This window comes from Cryptomeria japonica, chromosome 3 (genome assembly GCF_030272615.1).
Source record: "Cryptomeria japonica chromosome 3, Sugi_1.0, whole genome shotgun sequence".
NCBI classification, from domain to species: domain Eukaryota; kingdom Viridiplantae; phylum Streptophyta; class Pinopsida; order Cupressales; family Cupressaceae; genus Cryptomeria; species Cryptomeria japonica.
The window spans coordinates 98027340-98043984 of NC_081407.1; the positions used below are offsets into that span (position 1 = coordinate 98027340).

General features: G+C 35.9%; 1 protein-coding gene across 7 annotated transcripts in view; it reads left to right on the top strand.

Annotated features, from left to right (window-relative positions):
- The first annotated feature begins 577 nt into the window (after positions 1-577).
- Positions 578-16645, top strand: part of LOC131046028 (histone deacetylase HDT1) — a 35249-nt gene continuing 19181 nt past the window's right edge. For 3 of the 7 annotated variants that reach the window (XR_009105911.2, XR_009105912.2, XM_057979672.2), the window contains exons 1-8: positions 578-852; positions 2518-2578; positions 2866-2936; positions 3088-3354; positions 3541-3645; positions 3747-3845; positions 4035-4136; positions 4216-4318. Coding sequence is in view for 4 of the 7 variants with exons in the window: in XM_057979672.2 (XP_057835655.2) it covers positions 2563-2578; positions 2866-2936; positions 3088-3354; positions 3541-3645; positions 3747-3845; positions 4035-4136; positions 4216-4318 (763 nt within the window). In the remaining 3 variants the exon portion in view is untranslated. The remainder of the gene's footprint in view (positions 853-2517; positions 2579-2865; positions 2937-3087; positions 3355-3540; positions 3646-3746; positions 3846-4034; positions 4137-4215; positions 4319-16645) is intronic. The other 4 variants (XM_057979674.2, XM_057979673.2, XR_009105913.2 and 1 more) reach the window with 4 other exon arrangements.

Below are 16645 nucleotides of genomic sequence, written 5' to 3' on the forward strand. Positions count from 1 at the left end.
TCAATGTCATTCAACCAAAACCTCCACCTCCAGATTATTTCTCTCTCGCCGGACGCAACTATTTTGGCAAAATGATCATTGAGGCGGGCATTTCAAATTTTTAGACATGTTTACAAACTGAGGCGGGCATTTCAAATTTTTGGACATGTTTACAAACTCAGGCAGGCGTTTTAAATTAACACGGGCGTTTCAAATCGACGCGGGCATTTTCAAATTAGCTGCGTTCAAATCTCCGCAAAACGACAACATACCTCCACGTCAGCCCGATGATGGATCCGAGAACATGTCTCATGGCATCATGAAAGAGCATACGATGTTGGAGCTGCATCATAGCATGACATGCCGTTTTGGAGCCAAAATAACTACAGCCCCTACCAAGAGAGGAGAAAGCTTGTGATTGTTATCACTAGCATGTTCATTAATAAATACAATTAATAATAACTTGTGATTGTTATCACTAGCATGTTCGTTAATAAATAAAACAATAATAATATTTTAATTTAGTAACATATACTTATAATTTCCTCCCCTTTCTCCTTTTGGCGCCAATTTTGATTGCATATATAACCCTAAAAACTGCCACCTTCTAACCATGTCTTTCTAGTCTGCTCTGCGTTCAAGCCATTAATTCACTTTAACAGTTTTCTTCCCTTAAGTCCTCCTCGTCCAATACTACTGAAAATCTCTACATAAACCTCCCCTAAACAGAAGACATTTCTAAAGAGCGAATCGGTAAGCCGTAAGGGTTGAAAAAATCACATTTATCAGATAAATTTGAGCAGTTGAACGCTGTATCATATCTGCAAAGGTCTGTGTTTAATGAAAGTTTAGGATGCCAATCTTAACGTAAAGGTACTTTATCGTGTTATTCTCTCGTAGAATGTTTGGAGTTTTGTAGGCTAGATTGACAAAAAATTATCCTTCAAAATTTTGTAAGTTGGGTTCTTACACAGGTATGAAAATAACAAAATTCAAATACAATGTGTTTTCTTGCTAGGGTTTCACCTGCGTCATTGTAAATCATTTTTCTAGAGGATAAAAGGCTATGTTTTAGATTGACGTTTCGGATCACTCAGACGTTTTTTTTTTTTTCCCCAAAATTTGTTAATCTGGTAATATCCCCTTGCTGGGTATTCCTCCGCTTTGATGTGGTCTGTTGTAGGGGATACATCTCCTGCTTATCCTCTATGGATTGTCCTGTGCAAAGTTTGTTCATATAAATTATGAACAAATAGAATCATTTCCTTAAAATATAAACTAGATGAAGTTTGTAGGACCTGATGAGAGTTTTTAGGGAGGCATACTGAAAAATGCCATCAAATATATTTGATGACATTTGTTTTTAGAGGCTTATTGACAAATACAATCTAATATTTGTTGACATTTTTTCTTAGTAAGGCATTTAAATATTCCACTGGATCTCGCCCTTGAGAATAGCTCCACATCTGGCTTAAAAAAGTAATTGAAATTCAAAACCCAACATGTATTTGAAATTCAAAATCCAATATGTATTTAAATTTTAATTAATTCAAATAAGTATTATTTATGGACAAATTTGCATCCAGTATGAAATAAAAGTATTGCGCCCATTGAAAGATGCTTTCTAAATTTTCTGAACGCATGCTTCTCAGAAATTTTAAGAGCAGTTTTAATGAAATATGTCTCATACCAAGGGTACCTTACAATTAAAATATTTGCTCAAATGTGCCCCAGCCTCCCCACAAGACAACCTTGACGTATGTATGTTGGAGTTATGGGTCATGTTATTGCTGTTCATGGATTGAACTCAAGTCTTGCACTCAGAACGTCCTTGTTTTATTACACCAACCACCCGTTGGACCTCATGTGTTGTGTCTGCATCATAGAAATAATACACAACTTATGCATGGTTATGAGGCTTTTAGCAAGTTTGTCATGGTTAGAGAACCTTGTTGCATGTCGGATGGGGCTATTGACTACCATATTGGGGTGGAGGAATTTAAAAATGAGTCAAACTCTTACGAATGGTAGACTGGACCACAATCCTAGAAGTGTTATGTTTGTATTGGACAATTAGACATTGTGCATGGTTACATAACCATTTTATAATTTGTGATCTCAAATTTATAGGTTTTTAGTTCAATACATGCTTGGCGCAAACCTAAAACACAACCTTTTCCTTTTTAACGTAAATCTATTTTCTTTGGATTCAGAAATTTGTATACTAGTGCTTGAGTTTTGTGTATTAGTTTCAATTGTGTTAGAAGTTTTTAGTTCAATACTAGTTTTGCAGACACAGCAACGCTAGTATTTTTTGGTTTAAAAATCCAAGAATTTCATTAAAATTTGTACAAACCTTCAAAGCAGGTCCATTAACTTTTCCAGGACAAATAGGGATAGAATACTCTTTTTAAACTGTGATTACGTTGCTTTGGTTCTTGATATTTCTTTTCTACATGTAAAACGAGAAAAAAAGTCTAGTGTGTTTTTACATATGAAACATGCAGTCAAGGTCATCTTCTTTCTGTAACTTCTCAGGGGCTTTTGCATTCGGAAAGAAAGGGGAACAAATAAAAATTCTGAATGGAGTGTTTTTGGGGTAAGCTATCTGTAATTCATTCAAATTAGTATCTTCTTTTATACCCAACAAGTGGGCTTATTTTCTATGTTCTAATGGTTGCTAATGATTGTGTTTCTGTAATGAGTGCTTGTTGTATCCTTTTAACTGCTGGAGTGGACTGGTTGTTGCATCCCTTGATCCATCTTTGGAGTTTCATTATGTGTTGCTTGTGTTATTCCCTGTATTTAGTTTTGACTCTTGAGTGACTTTTCAGGGAATGGGCTTTTTATTTTGTTATGTAACATTTATTTTGGTTGCCTAGACAGGAGTTGAAGTGAAGCCTGGACAAGCTTTGACTTGTGAATCCTTCAAAAACGATGTCATAAATTTAACTCAGGTTGTTTAAGATGCCTGCTCTGTCACTCCCCATATCCATAGTACTCTAATGAATGTGCTTGAGAGTTTGCAGGCTTTCTTATGAAACGTTTGGTTATATCTTCACAGGCCTCAAATTTGAAATTTTTGCAAAAATATGCCATTGGTTGCAGGTGGCCCTCGGAGAGACAACTTTGCGCAGAGATAATGAGAGGGTTCTTGTTTATCTTCATGTGGATAAGAAGATAATTGTGCTAGGAACCCTTATACATGGAAGATGTCATCAGATTGGGCTGAATTTGATCTTCAATAAATCATTCCAAATATCTCATTCTTCTAAATATGCAAGTCTATTTTTCTGTGGCTATTCTAGAGTTGTCCCTAAGTGGAAGCAATCTGCAAGGAGGGATGATGATGCTGATGATGAGGGGGACGACAAGGTTGGGTTTCTTTTGTCTTTTGCTTGTACGTTTTAATCAAATGAGTTTATTATATAAATCCTTAAGGCAATTTAAGAAATTATAGATACTTGCTTTGTCATCTGCATCAAGACATACTTTTAGATTTCACTTTTTTTAGAAGCACCATTTTCTTGGCCTACAAAGTTCATATTGTCTGCGTGACAGGATTTTGAAGACTTTTGTAGTAGTGATGATGGAAGTGAAAAAGATGAGGATGAGGATGACTATGATGATGATGATGACGACGACAAAGATGAGGGAATTCCCATGGTATAATTGGAATTGGTTGATTTGTTTCAGCTCTGACATTTTAATATTTAGCTAACAATGCAATATCATACGTTGCTGATGGAAATCAATGGCCTGTGCAGGATTCGGATACAGAAACTCCAAGAATAATTCAGAAGGGAAACGTTTCTACATCTGAAGATGATTCCAAGGATGAAGAGGGAGAGTACGATGAAGTTGAGGTTAGTTTTTTATATATTGGTCAAATATTTTAAGTACATGGGTTTCAACTTTAAAATTTTTTCACCAACCTAATAAGTGAATTTTTGGTTAATTTCTCTCTTATTTTTACTGTAATTTGACACCAATATGCTCGTACTATTTGTGCCTTTTCTACATGTCTTATGAAGCTTAATCCTTTTGTGTAATAGGACATGGAAGATAGTAGAAGTGATGATAAGGATGAGGAAAGTGAGGATGAAGTAGACAGCAGTGAAGATGAGGAAGATGAGGAAATATCAAGGGTCGCAATGGTATAATTTTTCTTGGTTTAATTATTTCAACTTGTCTTGGGCATTTAAAGTTTATTGACACAACAATGCACTGCCATAGATGTGTGCTGGAAATCATAAGCGGCCAAGGCCAAATTCAGGCATCAAGACTCCAAAAACAAATAAGAAAGCAAAGGTGGTTACACCTCATGTTGAAAAGCCAGGTTATCTTTGCAGCTCTATTGCTAAGTTGTCTTCTTTGCTTTTCTTTTGGTGTTTTGATTATGTCTGATTTTATCAATGAGTAGTAGTTAAAATCATTTTCAATTTTTTCTTTGGTTGTCCATGTAAACCTTCTATTATGATGGCAAGGTTGATTTCATGCCTAGATAAGTAAAATCTCTACTTGGTAAAATATATTATCTTTACTAGCAAGAAAAATTGTATCTATGTTGACCAGATTATATCATATTATGCTAGTGGTCAGGGATTCTTGTAAAGATCTTTGCATTAAAGATTCATTTGAGTATGAACATGCAAGGGTCTAGAATGAAGGAACATTTGTTTTCCTTTGTTGCCACACAAAATTTGAACAAGTTGCAAAAATGTAAACCTTTGGTTGAATTTGATGATATTGAAATCTAGTGTGTGTTGATTTATAAAATCAAATATATCCACTTGTTCCCTGAAGATGCATCACATGGGTTTTTAGCTATTCTTTGAGCGCTGGGGGGTTCAACTATTATATAGCTTATAATATGGTAGGAAAACTTTGGAGCAATTTTGTAAGGTAGGTAAGACCTTTGACTTTGGGCTCAGCTAGACCCAGTGGGCTTCCTTAGAGGTACCTTGAATAGGATTAAATACAATTGAAGATAAATCTATAAATTGTGTAGTAGTATCCACTGTACATCTAACCCCAAAGGTTGTCACTAGGTCAAGGACTAACCTACCACTATAACCTCTATTAAGCTATTAAGCACATCACTCCATGACAACAAGGTGTGGGCATGCACAAAGATCCTCTAGGATGATAATCGCTATGGATTGATGGAGATGGTTTTCCTAGTTATAACATTGAGTCATGAAGTGCACACAAACCTTCTTCCTACTACCCTATTGGTGTAAGATGTTTTTAGTTTAGGTTCATGGTGCATCATTACTTCGAGGATTGGCTCCTTATCTATTTGGTCATGGAGTCCAGGCATGCCATGAGGAACAGCAAATCAAAATCACAAAGGATATGAGCCATGCATACACATACACCACAAATATCAACAAGCAATTGAACATACTTGGCAATCCATCCTAGATTGTAGAAATTCATATGCAATAAAGAAAAAAATTGTACAACGCTTGTAAGGACTTAGAACGTTGTCCCATTCATCTAATATTCGATTACATTTATACTAGCAAACTAGCAAGAGAAAACCTCAAGCTATAACTTCCTAAAAAAATCCCAAATGGAATTACGGAGACATTCAATTGCGAGAATCATTTACAATATTATCCTCCTTGAGATTTACAAGCATTTGTTGCTTGAACGGTGATTGAATTTGCAAGAGTTGAAACACCGTAGAAGCTCCTTTGGTTTGTAGATGCATGGATATTAAAAATGGCAAACCTTCTTTTTGGAAAACAATTTGGCATGTACGATGCTCCATTGGTTGCCATGTTACTTTGGGAATTGAGGAGGAATTGGTGGTCAATGGTTGAGGTGTGCAAAGTGAGCTTAGTTCTATAAAATCCATTAAAATGGTAGTTTGGAGCTTTCATGGAAACCATCCATGTAAAAAATGTAACCATCACATTAATAGTGGCATGGCACTCCTCATTCTTTTCCATTGATGGAAGTACATTTGAAATTGTACCCTTGAGATGAATAGTTCTTTTTGGGTGTGAAAAATCCAATTGGGTTAGTGCGGTGTCTTATTAAGTCATTAATGACGCTTTGGGTTGTGTAGGCAGGCAAGTGGGAGTGAACAATACAAAGTGCAAGAGTTTTGAGGATTCGAGGTCTATGCCTCAACCCATAATACTAGGGGTGTTCCCACATCTTCAACTCTGATAAAGCATATAGAAGGAAATGTTGGAAGATGGGGATAAGGGATACCAAGGGAAATATACCTAGGAAAAGGGAAGGTTGAAACCTTGGCTCTAAAGGAAACTTATCATAAAGGATTGAAGAGTAGGGAGTCAAGAGGAAAGCATGTTCGTGAGATAAATTCTAACAACTTGACAAAAGAAAGGGAAATTCGAGTTCAACGAAAAGGAGTGATAGGAAGGACGTAGGAGAACTTAGATGTCTTGACATGAATGGGTAAGAGGTATGTTGAGATGGGAAAGTTCAATATCTTGATGGGAATAAAGGAAACAATGGGGCTAGGTAGAAAGGCATATTGGAAAGGGAAGCTTTGACATTCAATATAGTCTCTAGAAATTTGAACATAGAACCTTCATACTTAGACTTTTTGGGATTTTTTAACTTTTAACACATGAGTAGGCACATGAGGGATGCAAAGGAAGGACTCCTATGCAGACTTAGATGAAGGGAGACCCATTAGGAATTATCTCAAATTGGTTATCTATGATGAGAATAGCAGGGGAAAAATACATAAAGGGCTATGAATCTAGCACAATTGGACATAGTCAAACCGGGTGCTAACATTAGGGATAGGGGGATGAGGATAACAAATCCCATGTTCACCACCCCTAGTTTTCTTTAAGGGACATCCTCATATGTTGGGTAACTTTGTGGGATGGCTATCATCCTTGACATCCCTATAACTTCCCAAAGACTTCAAGACATCCCCTGTGATTGTCAATTTTAAATTTGTAAAAGTTTTTCATTGACCTAAGTAATGCTTTGTTCGTTTGCTCATCAATTTCCTATTAAAGATAATTGCTTGGATGTTTGTGCAATCTACCAAAGCTTGGAGCGACATGGTTGGGTAATACTAAAATTTGTAGCAATCCAACAATGGATAACATTGTGGGGTTGGATGGATGCTAGTGGGCCAAGGTCCATGGAACAAGATTTAGTTATAAATCTAAGGCAAAACTTTAATTTAATGGTGTGTTTGATATTGATTTTAATCTTTACAATTGTAAACTTCAAATATTATAGAAAGTAACAATATATTTTTTAAAAACTTGGATAATTGTCAAAATGGGATTTGTTAGGCTTAGAAGTAGCTTGAATACTTGAAAAGATAGTTGATGATAGAAATGTTATATCTCTTGAAGGAACCCTTTTTAGCTCATCAGAGAAAGGTGCACTACTCAATTTGTCGATGGCATGGTGCAAGTGAAACAAGTTTTACAATTCATTTGGGGAGGATACTATATCCCCCTTCAAGTCTAATATTGTTGGTATTTGTCATTGTTATGACTCAATACTAGAATGAGGGAATAAATGATATGGTCTTCTAGTCTTGTTATCAATCTTAATCGTACACCTTGATATATACTCATTTATATGCTATAAAATGGAGTTGCTATAATTATAACTTATTACTATTGCAATTCAAATTCATTATAATCCTCTTAGTAAATTAATTAATAAATTATTTTCTGAGCTTTCTAAGTCTAATATATAATTTTTAAAGGAAAATACTATAAAGTGAATAAAATCAAATAAAGAAATGTTTGTTGAAAAGAAAAGAGGCAGCAAACAAATTATTGAAGAACTAAAATGATGTGAAAGAAGTTTGGTGGAAGGTGAGCAGTTGCTTGCATGTCATAGAAGAAGGAATGGCGTCCATTTGCTATGGTTATATTGGAAGTGATAGGGGCAGGTGCAAGGTGTGAACATCCATTAAAGCATAAAAGATGGAGGATTTGTCAGATGAGTAGTTGGTGCTGCCCTTTGAGGCACGGTGTTGCATGTATTAATGAGTCGCTTCTCTACAAGCTAGGTATACTTGTGCAAGCAAAAATGACCATGATTCATGTGCTCTAAGCTTTGTAGAATGAATTGAAACCATAAACATTGAGAATCTAGGAAGCCTCCAGCATAGTATGAATGGCCCATTGAAAAGGAGAAGAAGTATGGCACACATAGCCCATTCTTTGATAGCTGTAGGAGCCAATTAGGGGATCCTCTATAAGATAACTCTCATAGGGAAATTTGAGTTTGTTTAGCTTTTTTCCCATGGTGATGAGAAGAATGATATTCATTTCTTAAGGGCACTGAACATATTGCAAGTAAGTCTAATATAGAAGTTTAGAGATATAAAAGGTGGTTATCAACAAGGCCTCCTTGTGTATTGTGCCAATTGTTTGAAGTGGTGATAAGAGAGACAAACACAATGAGTCAGCTTTCCTGTGGAGGTTTGTAGACTAACTCAATAGTGACCTGGGACAACATTGAGCTTACAAATTAAAGAATAATTTTTGCACTCGTGTGCCTCCTTGCAGAGGCAGCAGATAGTGTAAAAGAAGAAGTGGCTTCCACTATTGTTAATGTTATTAAGTGTGGGAGCAATGAGTTGGTGTTGTGACAGGGCTGAAAACACTAGCGACTACCATGCTTGGGTTTGGATTGGGATAGAGGAGAGTGGTGGAGACCATGGTCAACATCAACACACAACTTCTCTTACCTTGCTGGCAGTGGGTGTTACCATTGGTGGGAGCTGGTATGGAAAGGTACATATTTACATGCTTGTGTGAGTCTATGAACGGTGGAAAACCCACAATTTGTACTTGCATTAGGATTCATTTTAGAGGCTGGTGTGTTTGGGTGTCTGGTTATTAGTTTATGTCATTTGCAGTGCACGCTCTTGGAGTATTTTGGTGCTATGGGTAAGTGGTTTTGTGACCGTTCTTTGTGTATTTTTTGGGTGTGAGTTTGAATTATTATGAGTCTTATAATGCTTTATTTTCTAATTGTTAATATTTTTCTAGTAGAGCTACAGGATGTAGTTCTATGTATATATCTTTTGTGAAAGCAATAGATAGTTTACCATATGATAATGCAAACTGATGTCTATGGGGAACTGCTGATACACAAGTTCGAAATTAGAAAAATAAACCACAACCACATGACATCTCTTTACTTTTCCTTTGGTGTAAAAAAATTGTTCCCTGAAATGGTTCTTCATGTGTTTGCAAATCTGATTTGAAAGGTGAGATGTCTAAATTACCATATTATGAAACATAGACTGCATAAAATACCATTAAGATTTCAGGAAACAACTTGGTATGATAAGACACAAGTGAACCCATAGCATTATCATAGTGAATTTTTGGTCAAAAGCATGATGACTTATATGGAAGTTGTGAAGACTAAAGGCTTGGCTTTAGTTGAGAAATGCAATGAACGTTGTAAACCTTGTTGAACCATAAGGTGTTAGTTACATTACTATTGTAGTTGTCCGCTTGAGACCAATTTCAAAGGCTGCATCAACAAGACTTGTGTGACCTCAACATCATCATTTTTGGACGAAGAGCTATGGAACAACATTGGATTGAGATAGTATCTGATGCAGAGCATGGGGGCTCACTTCAACTCTTTCCTTAACTTGACAAGGTCTACTCAAGATTTCATATCACCAAATGACTCTAACTTTCCAACCCCTTCAACAAACTAATGGACACTTTAGAATATGTGCAAATGACATGACTAACCCAACAATGACTCCTGCAATCTCAGACTTTTCAAAACTTCAGTCTTTCAATTAACTGTCCCAATTTAACCTTCTTGTTCACACAAGGCTACAAACACCCAAATAGGCTTAATGGCTTCAAAAGCTTAAACCTCTTAACCAAAGCTTCAAACACTTCATTTAGGACCTATAAATGCTCATTAAATCATTAGCCACCTCCCCCAAGGATTTTTCTTCAAACCCTAACCTCTAACCACCTCTTCTTGCACAAAAACACACCGTTTCAACCTAGGGCTTCCTCATACCATATGAAAACCTTCTTCATAATTCCTTAAACCTTGGTAAATAATCAAACACCTATAAATAGACTTTCTCACAAATTTTGAACGGTTTTCAACGATGGAAACTAAAGATATGAATTTTCCTTCAAAACTGGAACCTTAATTTTTGAACAGGGCTGCTGGGAAGATTACCTTATTAGACAAATCAAATGAACTTATCTTTTGGACTGATAAGAACAAACAATGTTTGAAATTAAATTATCTTTACAACCATGTGAGTTTCAGGTCCGTACTATTCTGTATATGGCCGTACAACACAAATTATAGTCATGTTTTGCAAGAAAACAATGAGTATTGATTCCAATTTGCATCCAAACGGCCACCAACCTTGTGGTCGACCATATGAAGTCTTTTTAAATCTTCACATCTAGTTTTTGATCAGTTACAAACCACCAACCAACTTCTAATACCCCTTGACTCTTCAACTTCTATTCTTGCATTTTTGCACTTTGACAACATGACAACTTTTGCAAGAATTTACAAAATTTGACAAACCACCACCTATAAACTTAATAATGACTCAAGACACCTTACACACCTTAGAAATGGTCTTTAAGACCTTATGAAATGACTCAAACACAACATAAAGGAACTATTTACAAAAATGGCCTCATGGAGGCATAAAGTCCACTAGGTGATCCGGCACCAATATCTAACAACATGGATAGGAGAGTGCATCTTTGACCCATCTTCTATCAACTATGTCCCATAATTGCATATACTTGTCTTTGTTATTTTCCATCCTAATCCTTGTCATCCCCTTGTCCCTTTCCATGGCCTCATACAAATAGCCCATGGGGGATTTCTCCCTATCCACCACTCTCAAGACTTTTACAAAAGGCTTTGAAAATTCTACAACTTGTTTACTTGCATCCAAAACACAAGTATAATAAATGTACTTTGCTATTGCTATGTCATCTACTTGATTTATGAAGCTAAATTCCATCCGCTCATTTAAAAAAAACATACATTTTCAAATTTATTTTTTGTTGGCAAATAGTCTGTAGCGTCAATAGGTGTGTTACAAATTTTGTCATTTTTTATCAAACTAGCTCCTTGCCCTTCGTGAAAAATTGTATCATACACAAAACCCTCATGTGATTATGGATAAATTTGGTAATTGTGCAAACCTTTTGCAATACCTCCTTAACCCATCCAATTTTTTGAATGTCCTCTAGGATTAGATTGTGGCAATGTGCTCTACGTGCGGTAAAAAATGTAGAGGAGCATTTGTCCATTAGGAATCTCTTAACAACAACACAAGCAACAACATTGTCTGTAATAAATTGAACCAAATTTTGTTGCCCTACATCTTTGAGCATCAGGTTGCAAATTTGATTTCATCGAATGCATCCAAAGATTTTAAAAATATGGTGCTAATATCACAAGAGACAAGGAAGTTGATGAGGGTTCAGTTCTTTCTATTTGTCCATCCATTTGACATTATGGTTCAACCAATATTTTCCCACTCTAGTTGATGTTCATTAACAACATCCTTAACGTTTTGTACTACACCTTTGAGCATTGCAAACCTCAATGTCTTTTAAAATGGGGCTTTGGATCTAGGACTTGCAATTGCAATAGCGTCCACCATACTTTGTCAATATGGAGACCTGGAACATGTAATAGAAAGTTAGAGTGGTTCCAAAATTTTGCAATTGTCTTCTTTGCTTGTTCATGGGCATTTTTCCTCTATCCTATACTCTCCAAAGTGGTCTGTGATCCTAGTGTAGTATGTGGTGCAAAGAAAGAATCAATGTTTCCTCCACCTATGTTTGGGCCATGTTGTAGAAGGTGTTGACGTGAATTCCCTAAAAGACCCATGTGCATCACCTTCTTCCAAACAATTGCTCCTAGCAATTGTAGAATTAGAAGCTAATTTTATTCTAGTTTTTGTCTTCTTTTCCTTATCCATAGAATTGTTTGAAGAGCTTGTTTTGCTTGATATGTGACTCATGTAGGAGCATGTTGTGCAACCAGTGGTGCTATGTCATGTCTTTTTCGCCAAATGCCATTTGAAGTGATAAATGCCACCATTGATATCATTCAGACACTAGTTGCATTTAACCTTAGTTTTATCTAAGACTAATGTGCAATGCGTACACACAAAGTCTTTTTGATATGTCATTATATTATGATCAAATATGCAAAAATGTTTTAATTTAGTCTTTCATGATGTGATATTTCAACCCAAGAATGTGAATGAATGAAGGAGAGCAAAGCAAGAAATAAAAAATGAGCCAAATAAACTATATTCAACTCAAGAGAATGCAAGGAATACAATGAAAAATAAGATGCTCATATGAGAGCGATGGGTGAGTATATATAGCACTTACCACCCAAGAGACTAAAAACACAACCAATGTGGGATAAAGTGAAAAAGTCCCTAAGTAAGCTTAACTAAGTGTGAAGAGAGCTATAGTGGAGAACTAGCTAATAAAGAACTAGAAGGCTAAAGAACCCTATTCACACTAACAATCCCCCCTTAAGTGCAACTTAGGGAGAAATGTAGACAAAAAAGTAAAGATGGGTCCCAAGAAAGGAAGGAGAAAACCTAGTGGAAAAAAACTGTTGATTGTAACTAGGTAGAATGTGGATTCTAGTTGCCTTAAGGCAACATTGGAATCCGCCAAGGGCTGGGCCCTTCTCCTCTCACACGCTACTCTTAGGGCTGGGCCCTTCTCATCCCACACGCCACTCTTAGGGCTGGGCTGTATACATCACGCTACTCCTCAATACCACGCTACGTGCAAGATAACATGCTTACATGAATAGGGCCGACCCTATCTAATAAAGGGTTTCGGTTAAAGTGATGCAAATAAATTAAAGGTTATGAATTCATCATAAGCCGACTTGATTAGGAGTGGTTGCTCTCCTATAAATAAGACATATACCTCTCACAATATAATTAATGTAGTCTGCAAGTAAATGCAAAATATATCCTCCTTGTGCAGCGAACTCCTTCACAAGTAGTAGGTCACAGCGAATATCTCCTTCTTGTGCAGCGAACTCTCTTACAAGCAGTAGGTCACAGCAAACTACATGTATGTGCAGATCTAAGTGGTGATCACAGCGAATTCCATATATGTGCAGATCCAATTAGTGATCACAGCGAACTCCATGAATGAACGGCAGATCCAATTAGTGATCACAGCGAACTAATTGGTGATTACGAATTCCATGAATCTCCATTGAAGGCTCAAGCAAAGGACTGCAACTAGTTGAAAGGTGCATACACAGCAAGACAAGTTAGAAGGACTGTAAAACATGATCTTTGTCAACAAACTAGCTGTGTAGTCTTCCATAGCATCTTCCTTGTGACTACAACTTCTATACTCCAGATAAGTGTGTAAGTGTCAATTGAATCTAAAACCATAATCAGATTTGAGGATCTTTTCTGGTTGGGTTTTTCCTCCTAAGAGGTTTTCCTAGGGTAACTTTGTTTTGTCTCTTTTGCATTCATTTCTTATCATGCTTAAATCTGAAAACCAATAAATCTAATTAACCTAGTTGGAAACAAATTCTGATTTTCTGAGTATCATCTAATCTGAAAGTGCTAAAATTAACATGGTATCAGAGCTATAGGCTAGATCAACTTTCAATTTTCAGAATTAGTACTCCTTTATTTCCAGATTGTTGTCTCATTCACAGGTCAGGTTAATGGGGCTGGAAGTTGAAGATAGGCTTGATGAAAATATCAGAGATAGGTTCGTACTAACCAGTGATCAGATTTAATCATGTAATTTCAGTCTCTTGTCCTTTCCTTCTTTGATGACATGTTTGTAAATATAAGGATCTCTCAATAAGACGAATTTTATAACAATGAAAACATTAAATGTTAACTGAATGAATCTTCTATTTTAGTCCTTGTTAAACTGAATATTATAAGAGGATGCTTGGTTAATTAAGATTGTTGTTAAGGGCTTATTATTTTTGGTTGCAACTTTATGTAGTGGTTAAGATCTGATTTAAATAAGAGTTGCAGATCTGATTGTGAAAGGGTGTGTCTCTTGCCAAAGAACATACATGATGAGGAGGTGTGACCTCTCCCTCATATTGAGAGACATAAAGGAAAGAAATCAAAGCATCCAGTGATATCACCTCGGATCGGATCGGATCATAACTATTTTTAAGTTACAGGTAGTAACATCTTTGTTCTAGGTGGTATGCATGGGGATGTGCTTAGTGCATGCTTAATATATGATACCTAATAATGATCTTATACAGAATTTAATAATAATATTAATATGGACTGCAATATGTATGACAGTTATACTTAATTTCATTCATAATACATGACAAGTTAGTATGCTTATAGCCTAATACTTGTTACTACTGTCAGTATTTAAGAAAGTTGAGAATGGAGTTGTTTCCAAAGAGGGGCAGTCTAAATCCAATCAATAGGATGATTCCCAAGATAGGGTAAGGATCAGCATCCCATAAACTTTGAGGGTATGGTCCCAAGATAGGGTAAGGGCTTGGAACTGTAAACCTTGAGGGAGCCTATTGTATCTTGGTCTCTGAGCGCTTTGGTAACATAGCCATCCCCTTCTTCCTTAGAACTGAAGTAGTAACGTAGGTTGACTCTTGCATTAAGAATTATGGATGATAAAATTAACTATCTACTATGATACAATTAGTTCTCTAGTATGGTAAATGAACAATTTACTTATCAATAATTGATAAATTAATTGAAGTCATAAGTATTTTGAAATAGATTAAATTATGGTTAAAACAGACCTAAACCTAGTAGGGGAAATTTTGTGTACGTGCCTGTCTATGACCTGATCAATTAAATACTAAAATTAAATATGGAAGTATGCTCACATTAAATATCTAGTGCTTAATTGTTCCAATGAGTGAGATCAACACAAAGAAGAAAAGTTGAACTTCATATATTTGTAAAGACATTGCGAACTTGAATATTTCCTCTCTGTTTTGAACTTCGTTTAATTTGTGTGTGCCTTTATCTATGTGCGTAAGGGAAAATAAGCCAGTTACATAAGTATCGCTGCTAATTGAGTAAATGAAGTATTCATTAATGCCATAAATAAGTGAGTTAGGAATTTATTGTTCAATGCTTGTATTTGCTGTTGAATATCTAGAGGTTGATCTGAAATCCTTTATCAGAATTATTTTATTATATACTGTAGCTTACTAATTGCTATTGATTCATGGAAGTATAGGCTCTCACTATCATTGCTTGGTTAGTATCTTCATTGGTAAGTATACTTCTTGTAAACATTCTATTATTACTTCCTCACCTATGATCTGATTGAGCTTTTGACTATCAATTGAATGATTCTATAATAGTTACATAAAACTGACTTTTCAGTTGAGTATTTACTATCATGAAGTGTGAAGTATGGTGATGTACAAGTTTTCAAGGTTATGTGTTAAAGGCTGGCTCTTTTAATTTGTGTCATATAAGTATTGTCTCAACATTCTATGGATCATTGGTTATACTGTTAAAAGAACACATCTAACTTATCATGAATGTTGTGATCCTCACCCAAGGTCATTTTTATATAACCTCATATGGTAGGTGATGTATGTCGAGGAGCAAGGCCTTACCGACATCAAAAATCCATAAGCTTGGATTGATGTGACTTCAGAGGGAGCTTTGAAGTAAGGCATAAGGATCTTCTCACTCAATTAGAAGAAGTTTGAGGATATGTCCTGATCATAATTGCACCATGGGTCCATTTCATAAAAGGTGAAGTTGGCATTTCTCATCCTTGTTTATGAATAATTATGATCTATGATGCTTGGCTATCAGTCTGATATTGAGGATTAAGAGGGAGCCCTATGACCTTCAATAAAACTCTTGGTATGAAAGAGTATTTGATAAGCCTAGGGTTTTTGTATAGATTCTAACCTGTTCCTTAAAGTATTTGAAATGTTAATTCTGATGATCAAACTCTGACATAAAGATAGTCTCATGATTTAATATAAGAAAGAATTAGCTCAGAATTGAGATAGAAGATCTAAACCTAAAATGCATTACTTCTAGGTTAGAAATGTGGCAAGGATCTAATGAAACTGTTCTAAGTCAAGTTTTCTATTGTTGTGTTAGAATTATGGATTATAAACTTATATGGAAACTAACTTGAAGAAGTTGAGTATGTCTGCAACCAACTATGATCTTGCAGATTCATCTGAATAAAGGCAGGTTGATTGGCGAGTGCTTCAGCTAAGCATATTGTTGCAAGAAAGCATATTTTGATGTTTGCAAGACACAATTGATTATGGGCTGAAGCTGCTTAGGTTCAGATTGGTCAAGAAGTGTTACGGACAAGGAAAACACTTCGAGCATTCACCCGCTGCGATCTCTTGGACCTACAGGGACAGTCCTCAGTTGCATTAAGTATTACTGTAGCTAAATACATTGTTGCAAGTTTGCATCAAGAGAAGCAGTGTGGTTTCTCCAAATTCTTGTTATGCTGTTTTGATTTATTATCAGAATTGTATAGTGATACTTGACAATTCAGTGTTTTATGGCAGGACAATCGTGTGTTGTAGATGTTCTCACCAAGTCTCTTGAAGCTTGAGATAGACTTGGATCTATGGAGAACACCGCCTTGGTTGAGAGGGAGTCTCAACC